At 43.5% G+C, this 22,315-nt stretch overlaps 1 protein-coding gene across 1 annotated transcript; it reads left to right on the top strand.

Moving 5' to 3' along the window:
• The first annotated feature begins 259 nt into the window (after positions 1-259).
• Positions 260-9,128, top strand: Ca3 (carbonic anhydrase 3). Its single transcript, XM_051172952.1, has 7 exons — positions 260-426; positions 1,348-1,545; positions 3,628-3,746; positions 5,561-5,653; positions 6,436-6,498; positions 7,281-7,436; positions 8,936-9,128. The coding sequence occupies exons 1-7, from the start codon at positions 393-395 to the stop codon at positions 9,053-9,055; spliced, it is 783 nt and encodes a 260-aa protein (XP_051028909.1). The 5' UTR covers positions 260-392; the 3' UTR covers positions 9,056-9,128.
• Positions 9,129-22,315: the final 13,187 nt, after the last annotated feature.

Genomic DNA, 22,315 nt, shown 5'->3' with positions numbered 1-22,315 from the left:
CGTGAAAGCTGGAGGGAACCAGCACCTACAAAGCTGGAGCTCTTAGAAAGCTTTGTCTCTTGGGAGCCTGTAAAGGGAGCAGGGGACAGAGCCAGGGCTCTTTTGAGAGCCAAAAAAGGGGGGCTTCTGTTCCCCTCCCTGCCTCCTCCTGCCACCCTCTCACCCGGACAGCTGTCCAGCTCTTGTGATTCATTGGCTTCCCCAGCTCCGCCTTCCAAATACCACCCCAATCCAGTTTAGCCCCCTGCCTCACCCTGCTGACCTAATAAGGTCATGCACACTGCAGGAGACCTACATAAAAGTGAGAACACTTGGGGGACTTTGCAGGACACTGGGGAGAGAGAGAAGGCAGGAGCTGTCCAGCCAGCGTTAAGGAACACACGAAGGTGACCATGGCTAAGGAGTGGGGCTACGCCAGCCACAACGGTGAGTGAGGCCAGGGCACTCCAGGGTGGCCCTTGGCGCTGCACAGGTGTGCGGAAAGCGTGCAAGCAGGAGTAGTTGAGGGCTAGCATATGCTGAGAGCGCTCAGGTGTTGCACATGCTGCTGGTCCGTTTTAACTGATTCCCTGTTTCCCCTTTCCACCCCGAGGAACCTGAAGCTCAGAGACACACTGTCACTAGCTTAAGGTCCGATGGTGCGTCTGAGAAGTCACTCAAGGTCCAGGTCAGGTTCCAGTTGAAACTTAGTTTGTGAAGGTGAGCAGTAAAGACTCGGCTTCTTTCAGCTGAGACCCCGTAACAATCTTTGCTTCTATTATGTCAGCCTCAGCATGAGTGAGAGAAGAAAAGCGTTGCTCGAGAGCTGCAAAGTAATACAAAAAACACCTGTGATTAATTTCTTGTTTGTTTTTGGTTTTGTTTGTTTGTTTGTCTGTTTGTTTGTTTTGGGTTTTTTTTGGTTGTTTGTTTTTGCTTTTTGTTGTTGTTGTTGTTGTTTTTGAGACAGAATTTTTCTGTGTAGCCTTGGCTGCCCTGGACTCGCTTTGTAGACCAGGTTGGCCTTGAATTCATAGCCAACCACCTGCCTCTGCCTCTCTGAGTGCTGGGATTAAAGGCGTTCGCCACCATGCCTGGCTCCGTTGATTCATTTCAAAGGTAAACTTTTCAGACCACACGCTTCCCAAGCCAGGGGAGTGGGGATGCAGAGACTGGGATACTGTTTGGGCGTAGACGAGCAAGATTCTAAATAGGTCTGAAATCAAAGTGCTGTGTTGGTCAATCTGAAACTAAGACCTTTCTGTAAGTGCCCTTCGGCCTCTGTGTATTTTTCTGGCATTACTCCACTAGAAAGATACCTTGGGTTGTAGTATTAAATAAGTACATTTGCTTTCCTTCATTTCCTAGGACCGGAGCACTGGCATGAACTGTATCCAATCGCGAAGGGGGACAACCAGTCACCCATCGAACTGCATACTAAAGACATTAAGCATGACCCATCTCTGCAGCCATGGTCAGCATCTTATGACCCTGGCTCTGCTAAGACCATCCTAAACAATGGGAAGACCTGCAGGGTTGTGTTTGATGATACCTACGACAGGTCCAGTGAGTACAGCACTTGGGAAGGGTCCTGTGGGTGTTTCTCAGTATCTACGGGCAAGATGCAATTTGAAATACAGACAAAGAGTTAGGTGGAAGAGGAGCAAGTTCATCCCTGAGACAGACCGGCTTGGCTGTAGTTGCAAAGAACTATATTATACAATGAAGAATGTCACACCCTCTGGCTTTCGTCACTCTGTAGCTGCAGAAATGGCCATGTGCCCAAGCTAAATGCTAGAAACTCACTCCAGAGACAGAGTACGGGAGAGTGAGGCAGGAAATCCATGAGGACTTTCTGACCACTGAGGGGTGACATTCTTGTGTTTCCTGATGGCATGGAGAACAGGCTCCTTCACACAGCAAGAAATAAAAGGGGGCCTCATCTTCCCTGGGTGGCTGGAGGGAGGCCAGTTAGTGGGAGAAGGTCAGGCTACTGTGTGAGACCTGGCTTCCATGAATACCTCCCTGTGCTTATCCTGAGGAATCTCTGTAGTGAGTGTTCCTGATACAGATGAATGACCACTTCCTTTTCAGTCTGTTTTAGTGTGAAACTGGGAAACTTACCTGAGTTGTTTTTCAATCTATACAAGTAACCAATCTGTAAAGTAAAATAGGACTAATTTGAAATACTTTATTTCAGATAGGCTTGGTGGCAAGGGGATGCCACAGATACAGGCCTAACCTGGTATTCCTAATGAGTTCTAGGCAGTTTGAGCTACAGAGCGAAACTTTGTTAAAAAAAAAAAAAAAGAAAAAGAAAAGAAAGAAAAGAAAAAGAAAGCTTTATTTAATTGGAAACAAGCCTAAATAAGAATTACTTTTTGTTGTTGTTTTGTTTTGTTTTGGCTACAGGGTTTCTCTGTGAGTTCAAGGCCAACCTAGCCTACAAAGAGAGTCCAAGACAGCCAGGGCTACACAGAAAAACCCTGCCTTGAAAGATAAAGCTCTATTTGGAAGGAAAAACAAAAGAAACAAAATTAATGACCACTCATGCAGCAGAAGTACATGAAATAATATTTTTAAAAAACAAAAAGAGCTGAATATTAGAGATTTAATATGGTCTAGTCAAATAAGTTAGACTTATCTCCAAATCATAGTTATTCCTAGTGACTGGACAGGAAACTACAATAACTCAGACCACTCCCTTCCCGTGTGACCAAGCTGGTTCAAGTCTAGCGTTACTGCTCTAAGTCTGCACTGTGGGGTTTCCTGTGACACAGAGAAACCAAGCCTTTCCACAGGAGTGGCCATTCCATTACTGCATCTTGATTTTGGGTTTCTGTACGGATTTTTATCATCCTTTGGAAGGCATTTGAACCTTTAAATTATTGTCTAGGCAGAATGAACTGAAACCGAATTACATGAGAGATTCAGACAAGTGCTGCACAAACCCAAACTCGTGCCCCAGAATGACCGTATATACCAGTCCACCCTGGCTAGCCTCCGGGGAAATTATTGAGCTTTTGTTTCATGTGACTTGAGTAGGCATACTATAAAGTAGACGTGGAGCAGAGTTCTCTCTTGTCATCTAAGAAAAAAATCACAACTAAAAGGGGGACACAAAAAAAGGATTTCCTGCCTGCTTGGCTATCTCTGACAAGGACTGTGAGCTGAGCACCCTGTGAGTGCTTAATCTCAGTTAATCCTCACAACAGCTCACAATGCTGTGGAACCATCATCACCTTCTTAGAGATTAGGGACCAGTTCCGAGAAGCCGCATGCCTTGCCTGAGATCTCGCACCTACGAGCGAGTGGACTCAGAAGTGGTACACGAATGGTGTCAGGTGTTCAGCTCTTCCCAACAGCACTGCACTAAGAACCTGTTCTCAGGATCCTCAGAGTACCCCTGCTACTTCAGTTTGTTTCCTAAAGTGTTGAGGTGATGGACAGGCAAGCAAAAATAAGAGAGAAAAGACATTTCTTACTTTGACATATTCTGACATCAAGTCACAAACACTTTGGGGATGGCACTGTCCTCCCAGAAGGTTACGTCTCTTACCCACGGAGTCTTCTGTAGAGTTCTTGTCTCAGAAGGGGCTCTGCAGAGGCAGGCTGAACTCACCAGTCACCTTCTTGTATTACTTACAGTGCTGAGGGGTGGTCCTCTCTCTGGACCTTACCGACTTCGGCAGTTCCACCTTCACTGGGGCTCCTCAGATGACCATGGCTCTGAGCACACAGTGGATGGGGTAAAGTATGCTGCTGAGGTAGGTGGGACTTACCTGATCCACTCTGGGTCTCAAACAGTCAAAACTTAAAAAAAAAAAAAAAAAGAAGAAGAAGAAGAAGAAGAAAAGAAGAAAAGAAAAGAAACAACTCAACCCTGGAACTCTTTCTGCTTCAAGCTTCTCACTGAAGACATTGTAGCCTCAACCTAAAGGGAAGCCACCTGGTGTCCTAAGTCAGAGAAAAGTGGACAAGTGAGTCAGCATTCTCCAGGAGTATTTCTCAAGAGAAATGGGCCACAGCCATGAAGAGTAAGGCCTCTGTGCATGAGAAGCACTTATGTGCATCATTAGCTCATTCAATTCCCCACTACAACAAGGTTACCTGTAGGCAGTCGACATACGTAAGGATTGCATTACAGAGGCAAGAGTGGCTGAGCCTGGTGTTGTTTGTACAGGCTGGTTTCAGATAACTCTTTGATGAGTATATGTGATGCTCCCAAAACAGCGTTTAGTAATTACAAACAGTTCTTACTTTCTGCTTGACCAAGGAAGTATGCTTACATCTGTGTCCATGTCATTTACAGCAATAATTTGCAAATGGAATAATACAGGCCCCCTCCCATTTTCATGGGCATATAGTATAGCCTTACACTAGAAGTGAGAAAAAAATGTGTTCTTTTTGCTTCACTCTTATCAAAGGTGGATGCTGGTGAGTACTGGGATGACATGGAAATGTGGCTCTGGCAGCACACTGTAGCTGATGCCTGTGGGGAATCACTGGGTACTTAACTGTTGGCTAAATTAAAGTCAAAACAACTTGTAGGTTTCTAGGACCTTCTGGATCCTTCTACTTTGCCATTCTCCCATGCTTATCTCAGGGGTCCTGCTTAAACTATGGCACCAGCCAAGGATAATACATGCAGTAAACTTCAAACCCCTACCCAGATCTGACCAATGGACCAGAAATTCTCCACAGTTGAGTGGGGTATGGGGACTGACTTTCACATGAACTCTGGTGCCCCATATTTGACCACGTATCCTGGATGGGGAGGCCTGGTGGCACTCAGAGGAAGGATAGCAGGCTACCAAGAAGAGACTTGATACCCTATGAGCATATACAGGGGGAGGAGGTCCCCCTCAGTTATAGTGGAGGGGAGTAGGGGGAAAAATGGGAGGGAGGGAGGAAAGGGAGGAAACAAGGGATGGGATAACCATTGAGATGTAATATGAATAAATTAATAAAATATAAAAAAAATAAAGTCAAAACAACTCCAAGTTAGTAGTAACAAGCCTGGCCCTGTTGGCTTCCACATCAGAGAATATCAGGCACATTTAGGGTGGTATGGCCATTTCTCTACAGCCAACCTAGAGAGCTAGGGTAGGCAGCAGTAAATCATTAGGCTTGTCTTTCTGCTAGGCACTCCCTCTACCACTGGAGAATGTTCAGGGCAATTTTTTCAAAATGTGGGAAAGGCCTTGAGTGTGATAGTTGTGTATAGGATTATTTCACATTTTTGAACTTGAATATAAATCCTTGGCAGCTACAAACTGTTCTCTTGACAGTCTATGTAGCTGAATATGGACAACTTGATTACTTAAGCTGTGCTCACAGCATTAAGTTAAGATAAGCCAGGCACTGGACTCCAAGTGGAGGCAGGTGCTTTCATATGCTTTTGATCTGAACTATTGAAATTTCACCAAAGTATTGCTTATTGGTATTTAGGGTTTCATCAGCTTCCATCAAAATGTTCAGTAACAACCTTAGACTGTCCACATTTGGGTCTCTTGTGTTTAGTAACACTCATGTCTGTATCCCAAGGATTCATCTCACAGTCTGTGTTTGGTGGTTGCAGCTTCATCTGGTTCACTGGAATCCAAAGTATAACACCTTCGGAGAAGCTCTGAAGCAGCCAGATGGAATTGCTGTAGTTGGCATTTTTCTGAAGGTGAAGTAGACATTGAGAGTAATTCTCTTCGCGTCCGGAATGTAGTCTCTCACTAATGGTTAGGGGACCATTAATTCCATTCCTGAGGCATGTGTGACAGCAGAGGCTTAGCTTCTGGGGACAAGAGCAGAGGATGACCTGTGTCCATTCTCCTTCCCCACTGCTCTATGTCCACCACACTGGAAACCTCTGTGATACCAAAAGCCGGGCTGGATCTCTGCTTGGCTTACAGTGGCAACCACCCACAGGATCTCAGGCTAGAGTGGCAGAAGGAATGTGTGTGTTGCTCAGCCAACCATGGTTTAAAATGGACTTAGTGTCATTAACACATGAACGTCATGGTAACCTAATCTGGATTTTAAGCCAGCAGTGAAAATATGGCTGTTTTTCATTCCAAGTGACCTAGTTTGTTCTAGGTTTTTAATTAACTGGATGGGCTGAATGTGAAAGGAGAGACAGTGAATTTTGGTTCAGGATACAAAGTCTACTCTAGCTTTTGCTCTTAAAAAAATAAAAGGAATAACTTTGCAGAGAGGGTCAAGGACACAGAGCTGGGGCATATAATTTTGTGGTTTTGTACTTCAGAGAACTGAAATCCAAATTTAGATCAGAAAATACATACTCTACAATCTTTCAGGGCGAAGAAACTTATATTTGGCTTAGCCTGGGGCTGTGGAAGACTTATAAATACTGATTGCATGTGGATGGGTCAATTCAGCTTTTAAAATGACCTTCAAATATGGAGAGGGGAAAATATCTCATTGGAATCTATGTTCTTACAGATAGGACGGGAGAAAGGCGAGTTCCAAATTCTCCTTGATGCCCTGGACAAAATTAAGACTAAGGTAAAAGCAAATCATTTTCCCTCTGCAAACCTAAGACAATATCAGTTGTCTTTTCGAATTTCAGGTCAAGCCTGTCACTACCTGATGTTGTCTATCCTACATTTGCAAACAAGAGTAAATGCCAGGGTATTTTTTTAGTGTTGAAACTTTAGAGCTCTTGTTACACCTGTTATTTCATTTGTCAGTCAGCCTGTTAGGTAAGGACTTTCTCTAGCAAGGCAAGAGGTTCCGGGGTCTCCTTTCCCCTGTACCTCCACGGTGAGCGCAGACTCACCGAGGTTCTCCAGGCCAGCCACCGTCACTCTTTCAACCCTGGTATTGCCCTTTCTGGGTAGCCCTACATATTTAAATACAACCAGTACATTCTTTTAACTAATAAAACACATTTTTGCTGTCTTTGAGATTACTCTAAGTAGCTGCTTTTAGGTGTGACACCGGAAGTGTGTGCTGAGCATGGAGTGTACTAAAGCGAAAGTCCTCACACCCAACTTCCCAAGAAGTAATTCTACTTCCGGCCTGAGTGTGAGAAAAGGACAGGGTGGCAGCCCAATCGACCGTGAAAACAAGGAGTGAAATACTGCAGTGACTGTGACAGATAAAAGTGGGCACATAAAGCAGACTCCTTTCCATCTGTGGTTTTTACTAGAGAAGGACCTGAGCCTGTTCTAATCCCCGTTTCCCTTTCCCTATTGAAACCAGTTCTCATGAATGAATAGGTGAGGCCTCTGGGGGGCGCCGGGTGTACAGGCCCGCCTAGAGCGCCTGCTCCATGTCTTTTTCAGGGCAAAGAGGCTCCTTTCACGCACTTCGATCCGTCCTGCCTGTTCCCTGCTTGCCGGGACTACTGGACCTACCATGGCTCCTTCACCACGCCCCCCTGCGAGGAGTGTATCGTGTGGCTGCTGCTGAAGGAGCCCATGACCGTGAGCTCAGACCAGGTGAGCCCAACTGCGGAGACCTTTGTGTGAACCGAGGACTAGAAACACACAGAAGGAGAACGCCAAGATGGCTGGTGCGGTCCTCACCGGCTGCTCTGTAGAGATACCCTCAGTTCAGTTCAGGCCAAGGGTAGTAGTAGGGCAATGCAATCCCATAAGAGCCGGTGGCAGTACTGAGCAATATTTTGGGTTCATGCTCAGTTTTGATCAGCAGGAGTGAAGACTGGCTAACAGAGGGGGTGACGACTTCAGGCTCAAGGGTGAGAAAGGTTGAGAAGTGACTTAGCAAGACACCCTTTGGGGAGTGCAGCCTCCCTCCAGCTTATACCAGTAAAGAGGTTGAGGCTCAGAAACATCAAACTATTTCTCCAAGTGCAAAATCCTCATCCTAGACCGAGCTCCCTGGTCACTCTACTCACTCCGGTCTTATTTGCAGTCCTTTAAAGGCTGTGCTGGCAATATTTACAAGACAGGGCCTCAAAGCTCAGTGGGTGTGGACAGTATGGAGAACAAGTTAAAGAAGTGAACCACATGGCCTCACAGCCCGGAACATGGACGGCTCACAGTAAAACCAGCTTACAGTCTGATTTTCTGGCTTAAGACAGCAGCTTGTTTGTTTCTTCCAGGGTTGATCAAAGAATAAACCAACATCAAAAAAAAAATCAAGGATCAGCTTTAACAGACTTGTTCATTGGTATATAGATTTTAAAGGTGAAATGACAGTTTTTAAAGGAGGAAAGCTAAAAAACATTTTAATACTGAAGAACAATATATTTTAACCTTAATAGTACATGTGTGCACATGTGTGTGAGCACACATGTGATGGCTGAAGGACATCCCGTGGGCCCCAGGCATCCAGCTCAGGCTGTCAGGCTTGGTCATAGTGCTTTTACATACTGAACCATTGTGACTACCAAAACATAACACTTTTTGTTTGTTGGGTTTTTTTTTTTTTTTTTTCAAGACAGGGTTTTTTGGTGCAGCCTTGGCTGTCCTGGACTGACTTTGTAGATCAGGCTGGCCTCAAACTCACAGAGATTTGCCTGCTTCTGCCTCTAGAGTGCTGGGATTACAGGTGTGTGCCACCTTGCCTGGCTGACACAATACTTTTTATTTATGAGAATTTTCTATTTTCTGATACCTTTAGGGGGAAAAAAAGCCAAACAGTTCACATTTCAACATATAGCTTGATTTTAATTTATTTCTAGTCCCTTGAAAGTATTGCGAAGTAGAAGCCTAGTAAAGCTTTTCTTATTTAGAGGCATATGATAAATCCTCACCCCTCTCTATGTAAAAGGTATGCTTCATGTTGACCCCTCACTTTAAAACTGACAAGAAATTAGGGTAGGAAAATAGGTTATCCAGAGAGCAGAGAATCCTGGATGTAAAGAAATGTTTATGTTATGAACTGGTGCCTGCTTATCCCTGGAGTCCGGGTTTGTGGTTTGCCTGGCCTGCTTAGAAAGCTCTGGTTTCTAACAGTCTGCTTCCTCCTGCAGATGGCCAAGCTGCGCAGCATCTTTGCCAGCGCAGAGAATGAGCCCCCGGTGCCTCTGGTGGGGAATTGGCGCCCTCCGCAGCCGATCAAGGGCAGGGTGGTGAAGGCTTCTTTCAAGTGAGGCTCTGGGCTTGCCCTCTTCAGGAAAGGAAACCGGCGCCCAAGAGCCCACTTGCTTCCTCCTGGTGCCCCCCCCCCCCCCCCCCCCCCCCCGCTCCAAGCTTTCCTACAACACATGTAGGAATAAGAGACGCAGCCACACTAAACCGCAGTGCCTTTTGGCAGGACCTAACCCAGAGCATGAATTTCACACCTACCCTTTGTAATAACCACCTTTTCTATAAAAGTAGTATTTCTAGTATGGATTCAGTGAAGAAGAAATAGATGGAGAAATAGAGATACGAATCAGTGTCTAAATGAGCATATTAAATTTCTCAGAGCCTCAGCAGTCCTGTTTTCTGGCTGAGTTTCTGATACTGCGGAAGTGGTGGTTTGGCTACGCTGTGTCTATGGGTGCGGAGCGGTGTACCAACCCTACCACAGTTAATCAAGGTGCCAGTTAAGATCATTGTGAATTTCAATTTTTGAATTTATAAGGCGTTTTATCTCAAAAGTACCAGCAAAGCTCCACCACTCGTTAAAATTTTTTGCCTACTGCCAAGTTTGCCTGGTTTTAATTATCTGTTAAAACACACGCTCACAAGACCAGGAGTTTTAAAAATTTTGATCCAGCATTTAAATTTCTTCTTCACACAGATGGTTTTCTTTGCCCAAAGCAGGGTCATTTATTTTTTAACTTCATTACTTTTACCTTTGCATGCTTATTAAAAACAAAATAAACCAAAAAAAAAAAAAAATGTTGTCTCTGGCGTCTTTTGAATTAGAGGCTGGAATGAATGACGGAGTGAAAGCCAAGCGCTTGTCCCCTACACAATAGACAGGATGCAAATGAGAAGTGCATGTATTTTCTTTTTAAATGGAAAACTCAGATGAAAACGTCTGTTTTATGGCAGCATATGAAGCGACAGGTTCCATTGGTGGTATTTTATGCATATGAGTCATTACCCTTTGTTATAATTCAGCCCCTCCTCCTGACACAGCCGCCCTCCGACAGCACGCCCTCCTGCTTTAAGGCCTCACGAACTCCACTGTCCTTCCCTTTAAGATCCGTCTCTTCCTCGCCTCGTGATCCCCTTCCTATCTTTATAACCCCTTACATGTCCACATGCTTATATAGAATTTTAAGCCTAGGTTTTATGTGTGAGAGAAAAGATTCAGTATCTGTCTTTCTGAGCCTGGCTTATTTTCTCTAATAAAATTGTGTCCTGTGTATACAATTAATGGAAAAAGCAGTGTAAACGACAAAAAAAAAAAAAAAAAAAAAAAAAAGGATAAAAGCCTGAATGACAATCTTCCCAAGTTTGTTTTGTGTAACTGAAGTGGCCATAAAAGACTCAGGCTCTGAGTTCAGACGCTACCATCCTCAGGATAGGAGCAAGGCAAGGTAAAGGTGTCTGACCACATCGCAGCCCAGAGCCATCGCTGTTGGTCACTCTCATCCAGTGCACACGCGAACATGTCCCAACAGTGCAGAAATGCGTATATTTAACCTTGAATACATTTAATATCTCTAGACACAGAGTCCAAGTGTACAGTCAGGGTTTGGGGTTATCTTTAATCCCTTCCGTGGCCTGTCTGTTAGCCGTTGTAGGAAAGGGCAGGCATACGCACATTACCTTAAGGAGTGAAAACAGTCCTGGGTCAAGAGAGCCCTGAGACACTAGAAGTCAAACCATGTGACACAGTCCTGTGAGGCTAAAGTTATTTAATAGATTACCACTTGGGTGAGGTAAAACCAGGTTGGTCAGTGTGAAGAGGATGTGTTAATTAAATCCCTTGAAATTAGGAGGTGTGGAGCTCTGATCATTAGTGGTAATATGCAAGCTGCTTGTCTCAGGGTATTTAGCCTGTAATGTTCAGAGCACTGTGAAGATTGTATCCATTATTTATGCTGTGTGGGGTGGGGGCACATGATCCCGCATTTGGCTAGAAGTGATTATTACTCTAGTGCACAGGTTGACAAGGCTGGACAGGGCTGTCCCCCTGGAACACAAGCTCCAGGACGGCATATGCACAGTTCCTACTGCTGTCATTTGTCTTGTTATCTATGACAGTGTCTAGAAGGAAATAACCAGTGGCCAAATTTTAGGTGAACAGGCAATGGTGTGAACACAGAGGGGTCCAAGTAAGACTCGGCCTATGGCCTACGGAACCTCACACAGCACTTTGAATATTAATCCTGATGCTGCTTTTGTCCTTCTTAGTTTGCATCTTCCTGGAAAGTCATTTCATTGACTTTAGGTAGAAAGGTCACAGTGCCCAGTATGTCCTCACTCTCAGTGATTAGTAAGTGCACATAGCAATTATCCATATTAAGCCCCCGACCCCCACCCCCAGCTTCTCACTGTGCCACAATAAACTCCTTTTGGAGTATTGAAGACAGACAGTATGCTTCTGCATTCTAGGGACCATAATTTTCTAGGTTAGGTCCAGGTCTCCAAACAATAGCCCCCAAGGCTTCTGTAGCTTGCAAGCACGGTGTGCCAAGAGCTGCCACCTGAAAAGGCTCCGGAACCCTCCAACTTTATTCGGTAGGGCGTAATTACAGGTATCTTAACATTTCAACGTGGAGAGAAGCCGATGTAAATGAAGTGTTTCATAATGTTCAGAAAACGGCATGCTTAAAAGCCTACACAGAGAGTGGCACTGGCAGAGGGTGTGAGGCTGAGGAGTGCAATAAGTAAGTGTTAGTCCCTGTAGCTGTAAAATGGAGAGATATTGTATTTACGAGAGGGCAAATAGTAATTGAGGACTCCAATTTAAAAAGTTTCAAAAATGTGAAATAAGTGAACTGTTTTGGATGAGATCTATTCTACAGAGACAGTATAAAACTATAGTTCCCAGTATGCAACTGTGACAACTTATGTCATTAGACAAGTGGAGTTCAGGTGAACCAGCTGTAAATAAGCTCGGAAGCATTGGCAATGGTGGTAGTACATCAGATATCAGAAAAAACTGACACAAGAAAAATTGACCTAATAATCCATATGGTCTAATAACACATTAACTGCATGTACTGAAAATTCTAGATTTTCTTCTAAGGCTTTATTCAATATAAGAATGAATTCCGGGCATATATAGTATATTACTTAGCATAAAATTAATGAAAGGAGTAAGAAAAAAGATAATTGTATGTTAGGCTTTAGTTCACATTTAAGTAGGTAAATATAATAATTTTTTTTTTTTTTTAGGAGAAGATAATTTCAATCCTTTGTTTATTTGGCCTTGCCAATTTCTTCTATAATTACATATGTAGGAAATTATGTTAAAGCCAGTATATCAAAGGAGCCACAATGGAAAGACAGAATTAAGTTTGTCTGCTAACAATATCTACTGATATTATTACTGAAAATATGCAAAACATAAACATATCTTTCAAAACAGGCTTTCATTCGCAGTGTTTGTTCACTATGTAATTTAAACTCTGAATAACTGCTTTGGTCGCAATGTACTCTCAAATATAATAATTTTTAATAAATGATTCCCTGGGTACTGTAATACGTAGCCATGTTTACATGTTATTTTCATTTTGAACACTAGATGGCAATAAAATCTGTTACAAAAATATTGGCCCTTAAAAGCCATCTTGTGTTCCAATTATGTTGATGTCTTAAGTTTTTCAAAGTTTTCGCTTTTTGGTTTTTTGTTTGTTTGCTTGGTTGGCTGATTTTGTTTGTTTGTTTGTTTCTTTTGTTTTGTTTGTTTGTTTTTGTACTGACACATGACACCTTGTTTCCTTTGCTTCTGTGTTTGCTATTATCCATTAATAGTGATCGACCGAGAAGATGAACGATTTTTACCTATTCTTAAGAATCTTAGCTGAAAAAGGAAGGCGGAGGGCTAACAGGACAGCATTTGCTGAACGGAAGCATGAGACCAGTAAGCACTGAGCACTCAGCACACGGTGCACAGAAGGACGTGGAAACCACACGGTTTCTTGTGGACAGGAGGCCATGGAGGACTGCAATCTGTGTGCCTGCATGTGTGGTGTCTACAGGAGGCCATGGAGGACTGCAATCTGTGTGCCTGCCTGTGTGGTGTCTACAGGAGGCCATGGAGGACTGCAATCTGTGTGCCTGCATGTGTGGTGTCTACAGGAAGGGAAGTCATAATAATGAAATCAATTCACTTAAAATACAAAGAAGTGTCATTCCGACAAATTTCTCAGTAAGGGTCAACCCTTAACTTTTACAAATACATTTTATTTCAATTTTGAAAAACTCTAATGGCTTATTACAATCCCAAAGGTTGTGTTTTAACGTAACTGTTTGCAATGTCAGGAATCTAAGTCTCATCTGTTCAGACGGATAGAAGAGATAGGAGAACTGAGAACTGCTATTTACCTCTGCTTATTATTTAGTGAATTTCCTTTAAGTTTACATGTATATTTATGTATGCATGCATATATGTATGTATGTTGGTATGTGTGTGTATGGAGGGTAGTTAGTTATATGTAGTGTGGGTGTGCATACAGGTGTATCCTCACTGTGTGTGTGTGTGTGTGTGTGTGTGTGTGTGTGTGTGTGTGTGTATCACAGTGCCCCCACGAATGTCAGAGGACACCTTTGGGGCATGTAATTTTTTCTTCTCCCACTTGGGTCTTGGAGGATCGAACTCAGGTCTTTAACCTTGGCAGCAGGAGACTTCTCCTGCGGTGCCACCTTGCTGGCGAAGTGATGATATTTAAAAGCTATAACCTATATACCAAATATGCAGTGGAGACAGCTGTGAGCACACTGAACCAACACATAGCCTGAAGAGGTAGTTTGTAGGAAGACTACATAATTTTCCTGGAGAAGTTTCTGCACAGGAGCTCTGCTCTTGCTAGAGGAGGTGTAAAGTCAGTGAGGCGTCCACAAAATAAAGTAGGGAACAGAGGCTACAGAATTATGATTTTCCGTTTGACACTGGCTTTTCAAATGCTATGAAACAGGGTCCCCTGCAGTGCTGTGTGAGGTGGAAAATCCATCTTAATAAGGAAAGCAGAAAGTTTCCTGTGGTGGAATTAATTGTGAGCATGCCTGGGCACGTCCTAAAGTGAGAATGCCAAATATGATGTACATACAAATCACACTGTGTGCTGGGCCTTCAACTCCAGTGGGACAAAGTGAATTCGGGCAGTTTAAGCATAACACCTATGCTCAAGGGGCTGGCCAGTGCTGGTGCTCTATCTTCTGCTAATGTGAGGCTGTTTAGCAGGTACAACCTGTGACAGCTCAGTCAGGTAGATAATCACAGGTGATCAGCTGGAGTAAGAGTGAGACTAACAGCACAGTCCCAGGGGACAGTGCGCTGCAGCAGCATAAGCCCAGTGATCTAAAAGCTAATTTTAGCCAGCTGAGAAGCTGCTCTGTAGTAAACAGGGAACTGGGTTCTCCTTGTATTCAGATCAGCCCCAGGCAGAGGAGCCTGAAACCTCAGGGAGAGTATGCTTTTTTTTTTCTCCATAAAGTAAACACTTTGTCTGTTCCAACTTGCCTGTAAATGTCTATCTCTCTCATGTGCTCATTTGAAATTTGGATGGTTCCAAACACTTTCGTTAAAGGGAAGTCATTCCCTAACGGCCTCCCGACTCCCGTGGAAGCACAGTACAAATCCAGGTGCTTCGAAGTACAAGGCTCAGAGAAATGGTACTTCTGCCTCTCTGTGGGCAGTGTAGATCGGGACCTCAGGTCACCAGGGGCATGCCTGGATGGAGCAAGAGTCCCCAGAGAGGCAAGCCAGGGTGATGTGACCGTGCAAGGCAAACAGAACACATGTTAGCGCAGGGCTCAGTGCTGCCCAAAGATGAGAGAGGACGGCTACATAAAGTTCAGTGAACAGAAAGGACTCAAGTTCTTGCCTTATATACTCACTTAGCAATAGCAAACATATTTGAAATCTCTACTTGAAATGAAGGTTGCTGTGTGTTCATTTGAGTGTGGGGCATAGTGGGGGTAGCATGGTTTTATGGCAGGGCCAACTCGGTCTGTCTTCTTACACTGAGGCCTGAGGACCTAACTTAGAATCAGACACCTGTCAGCACTAAACATAGATGTTCAGTGGATAAAGGATCGAAGGATGGTGAAATGAACTTGTAGAGTATTGTTGGCTGCTCTTCATGGGGGTTCAGGAAGGAGCTCTTTCCTCACTCTTTGAAGGTCAGAGACACCTCACAGATTTTTTGGAAAACTGTAGAATCCAAGTTTGTCTATAAAGAAGGAAAGAAAAAAAAAAAAAAACTAGGAAAAAGCGGTTTTACATATATCCAAACATTTGTCCTTTGTGAATTTAAAATTGAACTCGGTAAAGAAGAAATGTGTGTAAGGAGATATAAAAGTAGATTCCGTGCCAGTATACTTATCTCTTTTAGCATCTGCACTAGTGCGCGGGAAGCGGGGAGAAGGGCTGGCAGAGTGCCTGAGGGACTGGGCTGTAGTGGCACCCATCTGCACCACCATCCTGGCTGGCGCTGGGCTCTCCTGCTCGCTTTTTCTTTTTTCTAGAAGTTTCTCCCAATTTTCTCAAGAGTGACTTTAGTTCTTCAGCTGTTTCCAGTTTTGTGTGAGGATGGCTAGAGTGGTTCCACATACGTGATAAAGAGTCCTCTTCCTAGGGCTGATCCTTGCGTCATGGTCAGAAATCTGAGAGGAGACTGCTTCGGACGACTCTGTAAGCACTCCTAACCGATGCCCATGCCACCAGGACAGTGAGCTCAGGGAAAAGACCCCATCCACGTGCAGCACAGACGCAGACCCTATCAAATGTGTTCATGCACTTATAATGCCTACTCATATCTTTCTGTTGTGTGTGTGTGATACTGGGCTGCAGGCCTGTGCTCTACCATGAGCTATGCTCTGGCTATTATTATTATTATTATTGTTGTTGTTGTTATCTGCTGCTGCTGCTGGTGGTAGCGGTAGCAGCAGCAGCAGCAGCAGTAGCAGCAGTAGTAGTAATTTTGAGACAGAGTTGCATTAAATTATCAAGGCTGGCCTTCACTTGTGCTTTTCTCAGTCAGTCTATCTGGTGGTTAAGATATAACATCAGGCCTATCTTAAGCTTCACTGTATAATATAGCTGAGAATAAAAACAAACAAACAAACAAACAAAAAAACCGAGAAAACCTGAAACTTGACCCCAGATAATCAATTAAGAGAAATCAAGATTATCTTGATGTGGAAAGGTTGGGTGGTCCTTTGTGTCTTAGCTCATAAGCTGACTTGTAAATTTCTAGCTGCTTGTGGTAAATCCTTTCAAAGAGCTATTTTAATGACATTTTGTTAAAGAAAGGAAAAATCATTTCTCCTTTTACTTTGTTTTCTTTACGAAGGGCCTGTTGTTGAGATTGTGAGGTACCCGTTGAGCCTCTTGTCCTTAGCAGCCTAATTGATAGAGAACATAGATTAGGCCCCAAGGGGGAGGAAGAGTTCCAGAGGAGTCAGGAAACAAAGCACAGCCTCTGAGAACAAGGGACATAGCTAGAAGGAATGCCCTTAGCCGAGCAAGCATTCATTAGGGGACCCATGCTTAAAAACACACATTACATTAGTTTGTAGGGCCCGCTTCTCAGAAGGGTCCCAGGCTCTTCAACTGTGCTGATGTGTCAAGGTTATAAGAGATCAAAGGAGGTCAATAGATTACCTGGTTGCGGGAAGCAGAAACAAATAGCAACAGAAGGGCAGCCTCTAAGCATTGCATGAGGGAAAGGCTGATTTGGGCTGTGGCTACCAAAGGGAAGCTTATCAGGCATAGGCATGGTGTGCATCAGAGGGGAGTGTTCAGTAGAGATATCAGCTGGCAGCACCGCTGGGAAGGAGTCTCAGATAGCAGGGTCTGGGGCAGCCGGCCTGCAAAGCATGTTTCCGGGTAAACAGGCCTGGTAGCCCACAATGGCCTCCAGCACACAATCCCCAAATAGGACATTATTTTTTTAAAGTTACACAGGCATATAAACTGCAATACCTGAGTATCTGTTACAAAATAAAGGCAGACATTTTTAGAGGGTGAAAAAATTAATCACACAGCACTCAGGGAGGCAGAGGCAGGTACATCTCTGTGAGTTCAAGACCAGCCTGGTCTACAAAGCAAGCCAAAGACAGCCAAGGCTACACAGATAAATTATGTCTTGGGGTGGGGGAGAAAGGAAAGAAAATAGAAAAAGTTAAAAAAAAAAAAGGAATCATAAACACAATTTCTTCCATTTTTTCCCTGCCATGGGTGACATACTATGGACATCTCTGAAGTGTGTGGATAGCTTGTGTGACCCTTGTGTGGACAACTGGGGCCAGTCTTCTGCTTAGGAGAGTAGCTGCCCGTCTGTCTGCCTGTTCTGTCCTGGGCTTTCTCTGCCTGCTGTTATGTCATTCACAGACTTACTAAGTCAGCACCTGAGAGGGAAATAAAAGGAGTCTGGTACAGCAAGCATTAGAAAAACAGAAAGTCCTGCTGTGGAGGAGGGAAGATTGTCCAGCTGGAGCACTTGGTGGGTGTGTACTGAACGGGTGATATGTAACCCTTTCAGTTTGGACAGACAATGCAAACAAAGAGAGGTTTAAAGGATGCCTGCTGTTGGGGAGGAAAGAAAGGAATAAGAGGAACAGAAGGAGGAAGAGGCAGGAAAGGAAAGAAGCGGGGAGAGAATACATATATGGGCACATATAGGGGCACATATGTAGGGGCACATATAGGGCCATATATAGGGGCACATATAGAGGTGCATATAGGGGCAAAGTGACATTTACTATATTCCCTCTGTCCACTGAAACAGCATTACATTATTCATTCAAATATGTATATTTATATTTCAGACACTGTACTGAGGTGGGAAGAGAAATAGACAGGGGCCTAGAAAAACTGTTGCTAATTGCAAAGTATAACTTTGAAAACTTTGTGTGAAGTGGTTAGAATTAGTGAAGTTATTGTATGAAGCAAAGAGGCTTAAAGCAAACGCTGTCATGCTCAAGGTCACGCTCAAGGTCATGCTCAAGGTCACGCTCAAGGTCACACTCAAGGTCAGGGGCCGTTTTCTTAGCTCATATGCTTCCCGCTTTCCTGACTCCTGATTCTGAGCAGTACAAAACTTTTCAAATAGTTTTTCTCGTGAAGAAAATGTGTTTCCTTTCTGTTTCTGAATTAACTTGGATAATCATAAAACGAGACAGCCACAGTTATAAAACTCAGCTCTGTCTTGTCTACTTACTGAGGCCCACTCACACATGCTGCAGCATTGTGAAGGGGCTGGCTGGGTGGCCTCTCCCAAGCCAGCAGGACCGGGCACTCTGGCCTATTGCCCTTTAGCACAAGGAATCTCTTAGCTATGACACCTTTATCCCTGCATGGAAAAGGTTAGCTTGCTTGTGTTGGTAAGAGGAAGTCAGAAATTCCCCAGAGTGGTGACTTATAGGTAAAAGAGAAGTTTAATCATGCAGAGATGTTAAAGGTCACCTAATGAGCGCTTAGGATCTGGGCAGCACTGGGCAGCCACTCAAGCGGCATAACCTGACAGTTTTCCCAAAGTGCAGTGGTAAGATTCTATTCTTTTCTATTCAATTCAATGAACAGAAGATAAGCGAGGGACTATTAGGCTCACAGCACTGTTCTAGGTCGCAGGTGGTTTCTAATACAAACATAACTCTCATAATAACTGTTTTCCAGGCCTTGAGAAAAGAATTACCTTCTAGGTTTTGTGTGTGTGTGTGTGTGTGTGTATGTGTGTGTGTGTGTGTGTATGTGTGTGTGTGTGTGTGTGTGTGTAACAAGAACTCTGACTCTGGGCTCGACCTCCCTCCTTTACTGTACAGACAGTCTTATGTCAGAGTTTCATAGCCTGGCATGGTGGGCATTGTCTTATCTGAAGGGATACAGCCCAAGACCCCTAGTCCTACCTCAAAATGGAGATAGAACCAAACCATAAAAGTAGCATTCTTATCCCTAACTACCCTAAAGCTTTGGCACACAATTCCAGAGTTAATTTGCCCTGCCCTGTTTCTTGTGCTTTGGGTCATGATTTAGTAAAACAGGTGTTGATTGAACAAAATTCTATGATGCCTGGACAGTCAGTTTGATAACCAAGATGTCTGCTAAATTGCTACCGGCATGTAGTGTTCACAGCATGGCGATGCTTGGCGAAGGATGGGTGGTCCATGGGTGGTCCATGGGTGGAATAACGGAGGACATTGTTGGGTCAATTGAGGATGGTTGATGAGAAAAATCTTATGGTTTGTTTCAGGACTTTTCCATTTACTACTTCTTCTTTATGGCGACCATGGGTAACTGATGCTAATGAGACCATGGGTAAGGAACATTCTACTAGATAGGTGGCATGGGGGTGGGGGGTAAATGATTTTCAGTGTCTTCTCCGTGTATTGTGGCCGATATAGGGAATCTGGCATTTGTCCCCTGGAAGCCAGGAACACCATTCCTGTCTCGCAAAGTGGGAAAATCAGAAGTACAGAGAGTCAATGTTCCCTGTGGAGCAAGTCGGTTGAGAACCGATGCTCTGAAAAGAAGTTGGCCTTTATTATTACTAGAGTATTGTGCATGGTGACTGTGGCAGCTGCCCTGAAACACCAAGCACTAAAGAGGTATAATTTGCACAATTGAGTCTAATTTTTCTCATGTAGTTTTTCATTCCAGTTCTGCTTGACATGGAAAGTTGTTGACAAACTTGAGTCATTTGACTATTCTGGATGGATTTAGTTCTCCTAGGAGTCAAATATTACCAGGTGTCAGGAAAAAGCAAAGACATTTGAAAAAAAGGTCCTTAAATTTAGAAGTGTACTAAGTATTCAATATTTTCCATGTGCTTTTTCAGTGGCAACGTAAGTTAAATCCATTCCTTTACTAAGATCTCAAGTGCTACTTTGGGCTGCAGCCATGTTGACCTGACATCATTCTCCTGGGAGTTCATGAATACTTAGTAGGGACTCAAGAAATACAATAGTAAAATGATAACTAATATTTGAGAAGCTGTAATTGTTGGCATAATGACAAACCTTTTTTAAATACATGTTATGCCATTGAGTTCTCACCATGACCTATGACATGAGTACCATTATTATCTTAATCTTATAGGTGAGATGCTAAATTTTAATTCAGAGCCACCTTAGGCTATATTGTGGAAAAAAAAATATATATATCAATGTTTATATGTACATATACAATTTTTCCCAAGGCCATAAAACTAGTAAATAAACTCAGATGAAAGGCACTCTAGTTTTAGCACAATGTTATTTTAAAGTAGCTGGATTTTAAAATGAAGTTGTTGTTGTCTTCATTAATGAAAGCATGTGTCCTGGGACTCTGTGTAGGTAAAGGGCTCCAGTGTCTAACATCTAAAGAGATGGAATATGCCTTAGGGTTACTATCACTGTGAGGAAACACCATGACCCAAAGCCACTTGGGGAAGAAAAGATGTATTTTACTCACAATTCCTTATAACAACAAGTAAGAACTCAACCAGGGCAGGAACATGGAGGCAGGAGCTGATGCAGAGGCCATGGACAGGTGCTACTTAGGCCTTGCTCCCCATGGTTTGCTCAGCGTGCTTGCTTATAAAACCCAGGACTAAAGGCCCACTTCCTTCATCAATCACTAAACAAGAAAATGCTCTACAGTTGAATCCTAGGGAGATATTTTCTCAGTTGAGGTTCCCTCTTCTCAGATGACTTTTGCTGTGTCAAGTTGACATAAAACTATCTAGCACAGAGAATGATACCATTTGCACTTTAGTGACTCACCGTAAGTGTGGTAGAATGGATATTCATGTCCCAAACATTCTCCATTCCCCCACAAAGAAAATCCAGACAACTGGAGGTTCTCTCTCTCTCTCTCCCTTTCACCCAGATGTTTACTTTCTGTATTTGTTGCGTTGTATTATGTACAGCTCTCTGGAGGGTGAAGCCATGATTCACTGGGGGCTCCAGGTGGAGGTGACTGCTGCGCACTCACTAACTGAATTATTACAGCATCCCTACCTCAGAGCGACTATTATCACTTCACAAATGAGCAACCTACAGCATATTGGGGTGATGGGTTACTGACAGGTGATTAGATAGTCGTGTGAAATCAGAAGCCTGCATCACAGTAGGAGAGAGAGAAGTCTACATATAGAGTTCTAGGATCCCTGAGAAGTGAATGGTCCTCAGCCTTCGTAGAAACTTAATACTCTAATGACTATAAAACTACACTGCTTATTCCATTAATTAGTGAATAATCACATATTTCTTTGTAGAATGTATTAACCAGCTTTATTTGGGGGGTAATTCAAATGCTTTCTCATTTTGTGTTAAAATTTTGTTCTCATTCATCTTAAAGACTTTTTATTATAGTAATTGGAACATGATTTAAGTAATTTTTATATGGTGTTCTCCTAATTACCATGTTATTCATATATATGAATATATATATATCCCCCTGGGGGTCATAAAGAGGTACAAAGACATGAGTGCATAAGCAACTGGTTTTATTTTTTACAACGCAGTGTTAGTCTCTGATAGCCAGTGAATGATGACCACCTGGCCAGAATGTTCTCCAATACAGTGGAGCTAGACAGTGACTGATCTATCTACATGGCAGCGCAAAGCCATCTCCATCACGAAAACCTGGCAGGAAGAAAATGCCGACAACCACTGGAAAATAGAAACGGAAATGAATAAGACTCTCTTGATTGTCCGAAAATGGACCAGGAGACTCCCTATCAGGAACCTGGCTCCCACTAAGAAGTACTTAGACGAAGACCCTTCCCCCTCGCGGTAACCAGAGTTGGTGGGGTCTGAAGTCTTGAGCGGTACTTAATCAAAATCTGTCTTGTTCTACACATCACGGTAATGGAACAGGGTGTTTCACAGGAAATGGGGGGTTTGCAGCAAGTCATGCTGCTCTAGTGTCACAGATGGGACTCTTTGTGAACTGCGTTTTATAAAGGTTCTAGAAACCTAAAAGTGTGACTGATGCCCCCCCGTCGAAATGTTCCTTTGACATCAACCCCAACACTCACGCACACAGCCACAACCAAGCAGATCTACAGGTGCAGCGTCTGTGTGTGGCGCTGGCTGAAGTAAATGTGTATGACAATTCCGAGGACACTCAAAACGTAGCCCGTGGTATTTTTCATTCTATTCACATATAGGTTTTAATATTTAAGTAACATGATGTCTGTTACACAAAGACCGTATCCTGATCAATTTTAATTCCACATACTATAGCCTCAAGTCTACAATAGATTCAATACAAAACAATTTCTCAAAGTCACAATGGAAAAAACAAAGTGTCAGGTAAA

The sequence above is a fragment of the Acomys russatus genome, chromosome 31 (genome assembly GCF_903995435.1).
Source record: "Acomys russatus chromosome 31, mAcoRus1.1, whole genome shotgun sequence".
Classification (NCBI taxonomy): domain Eukaryota; kingdom Metazoa; phylum Chordata; class Mammalia; order Rodentia; family Muridae; genus Acomys; species Acomys russatus.
Note: the sequence above shows the minus strand (reverse complement) of the source record. Positions and strands in the feature narration are given on the sequence as shown.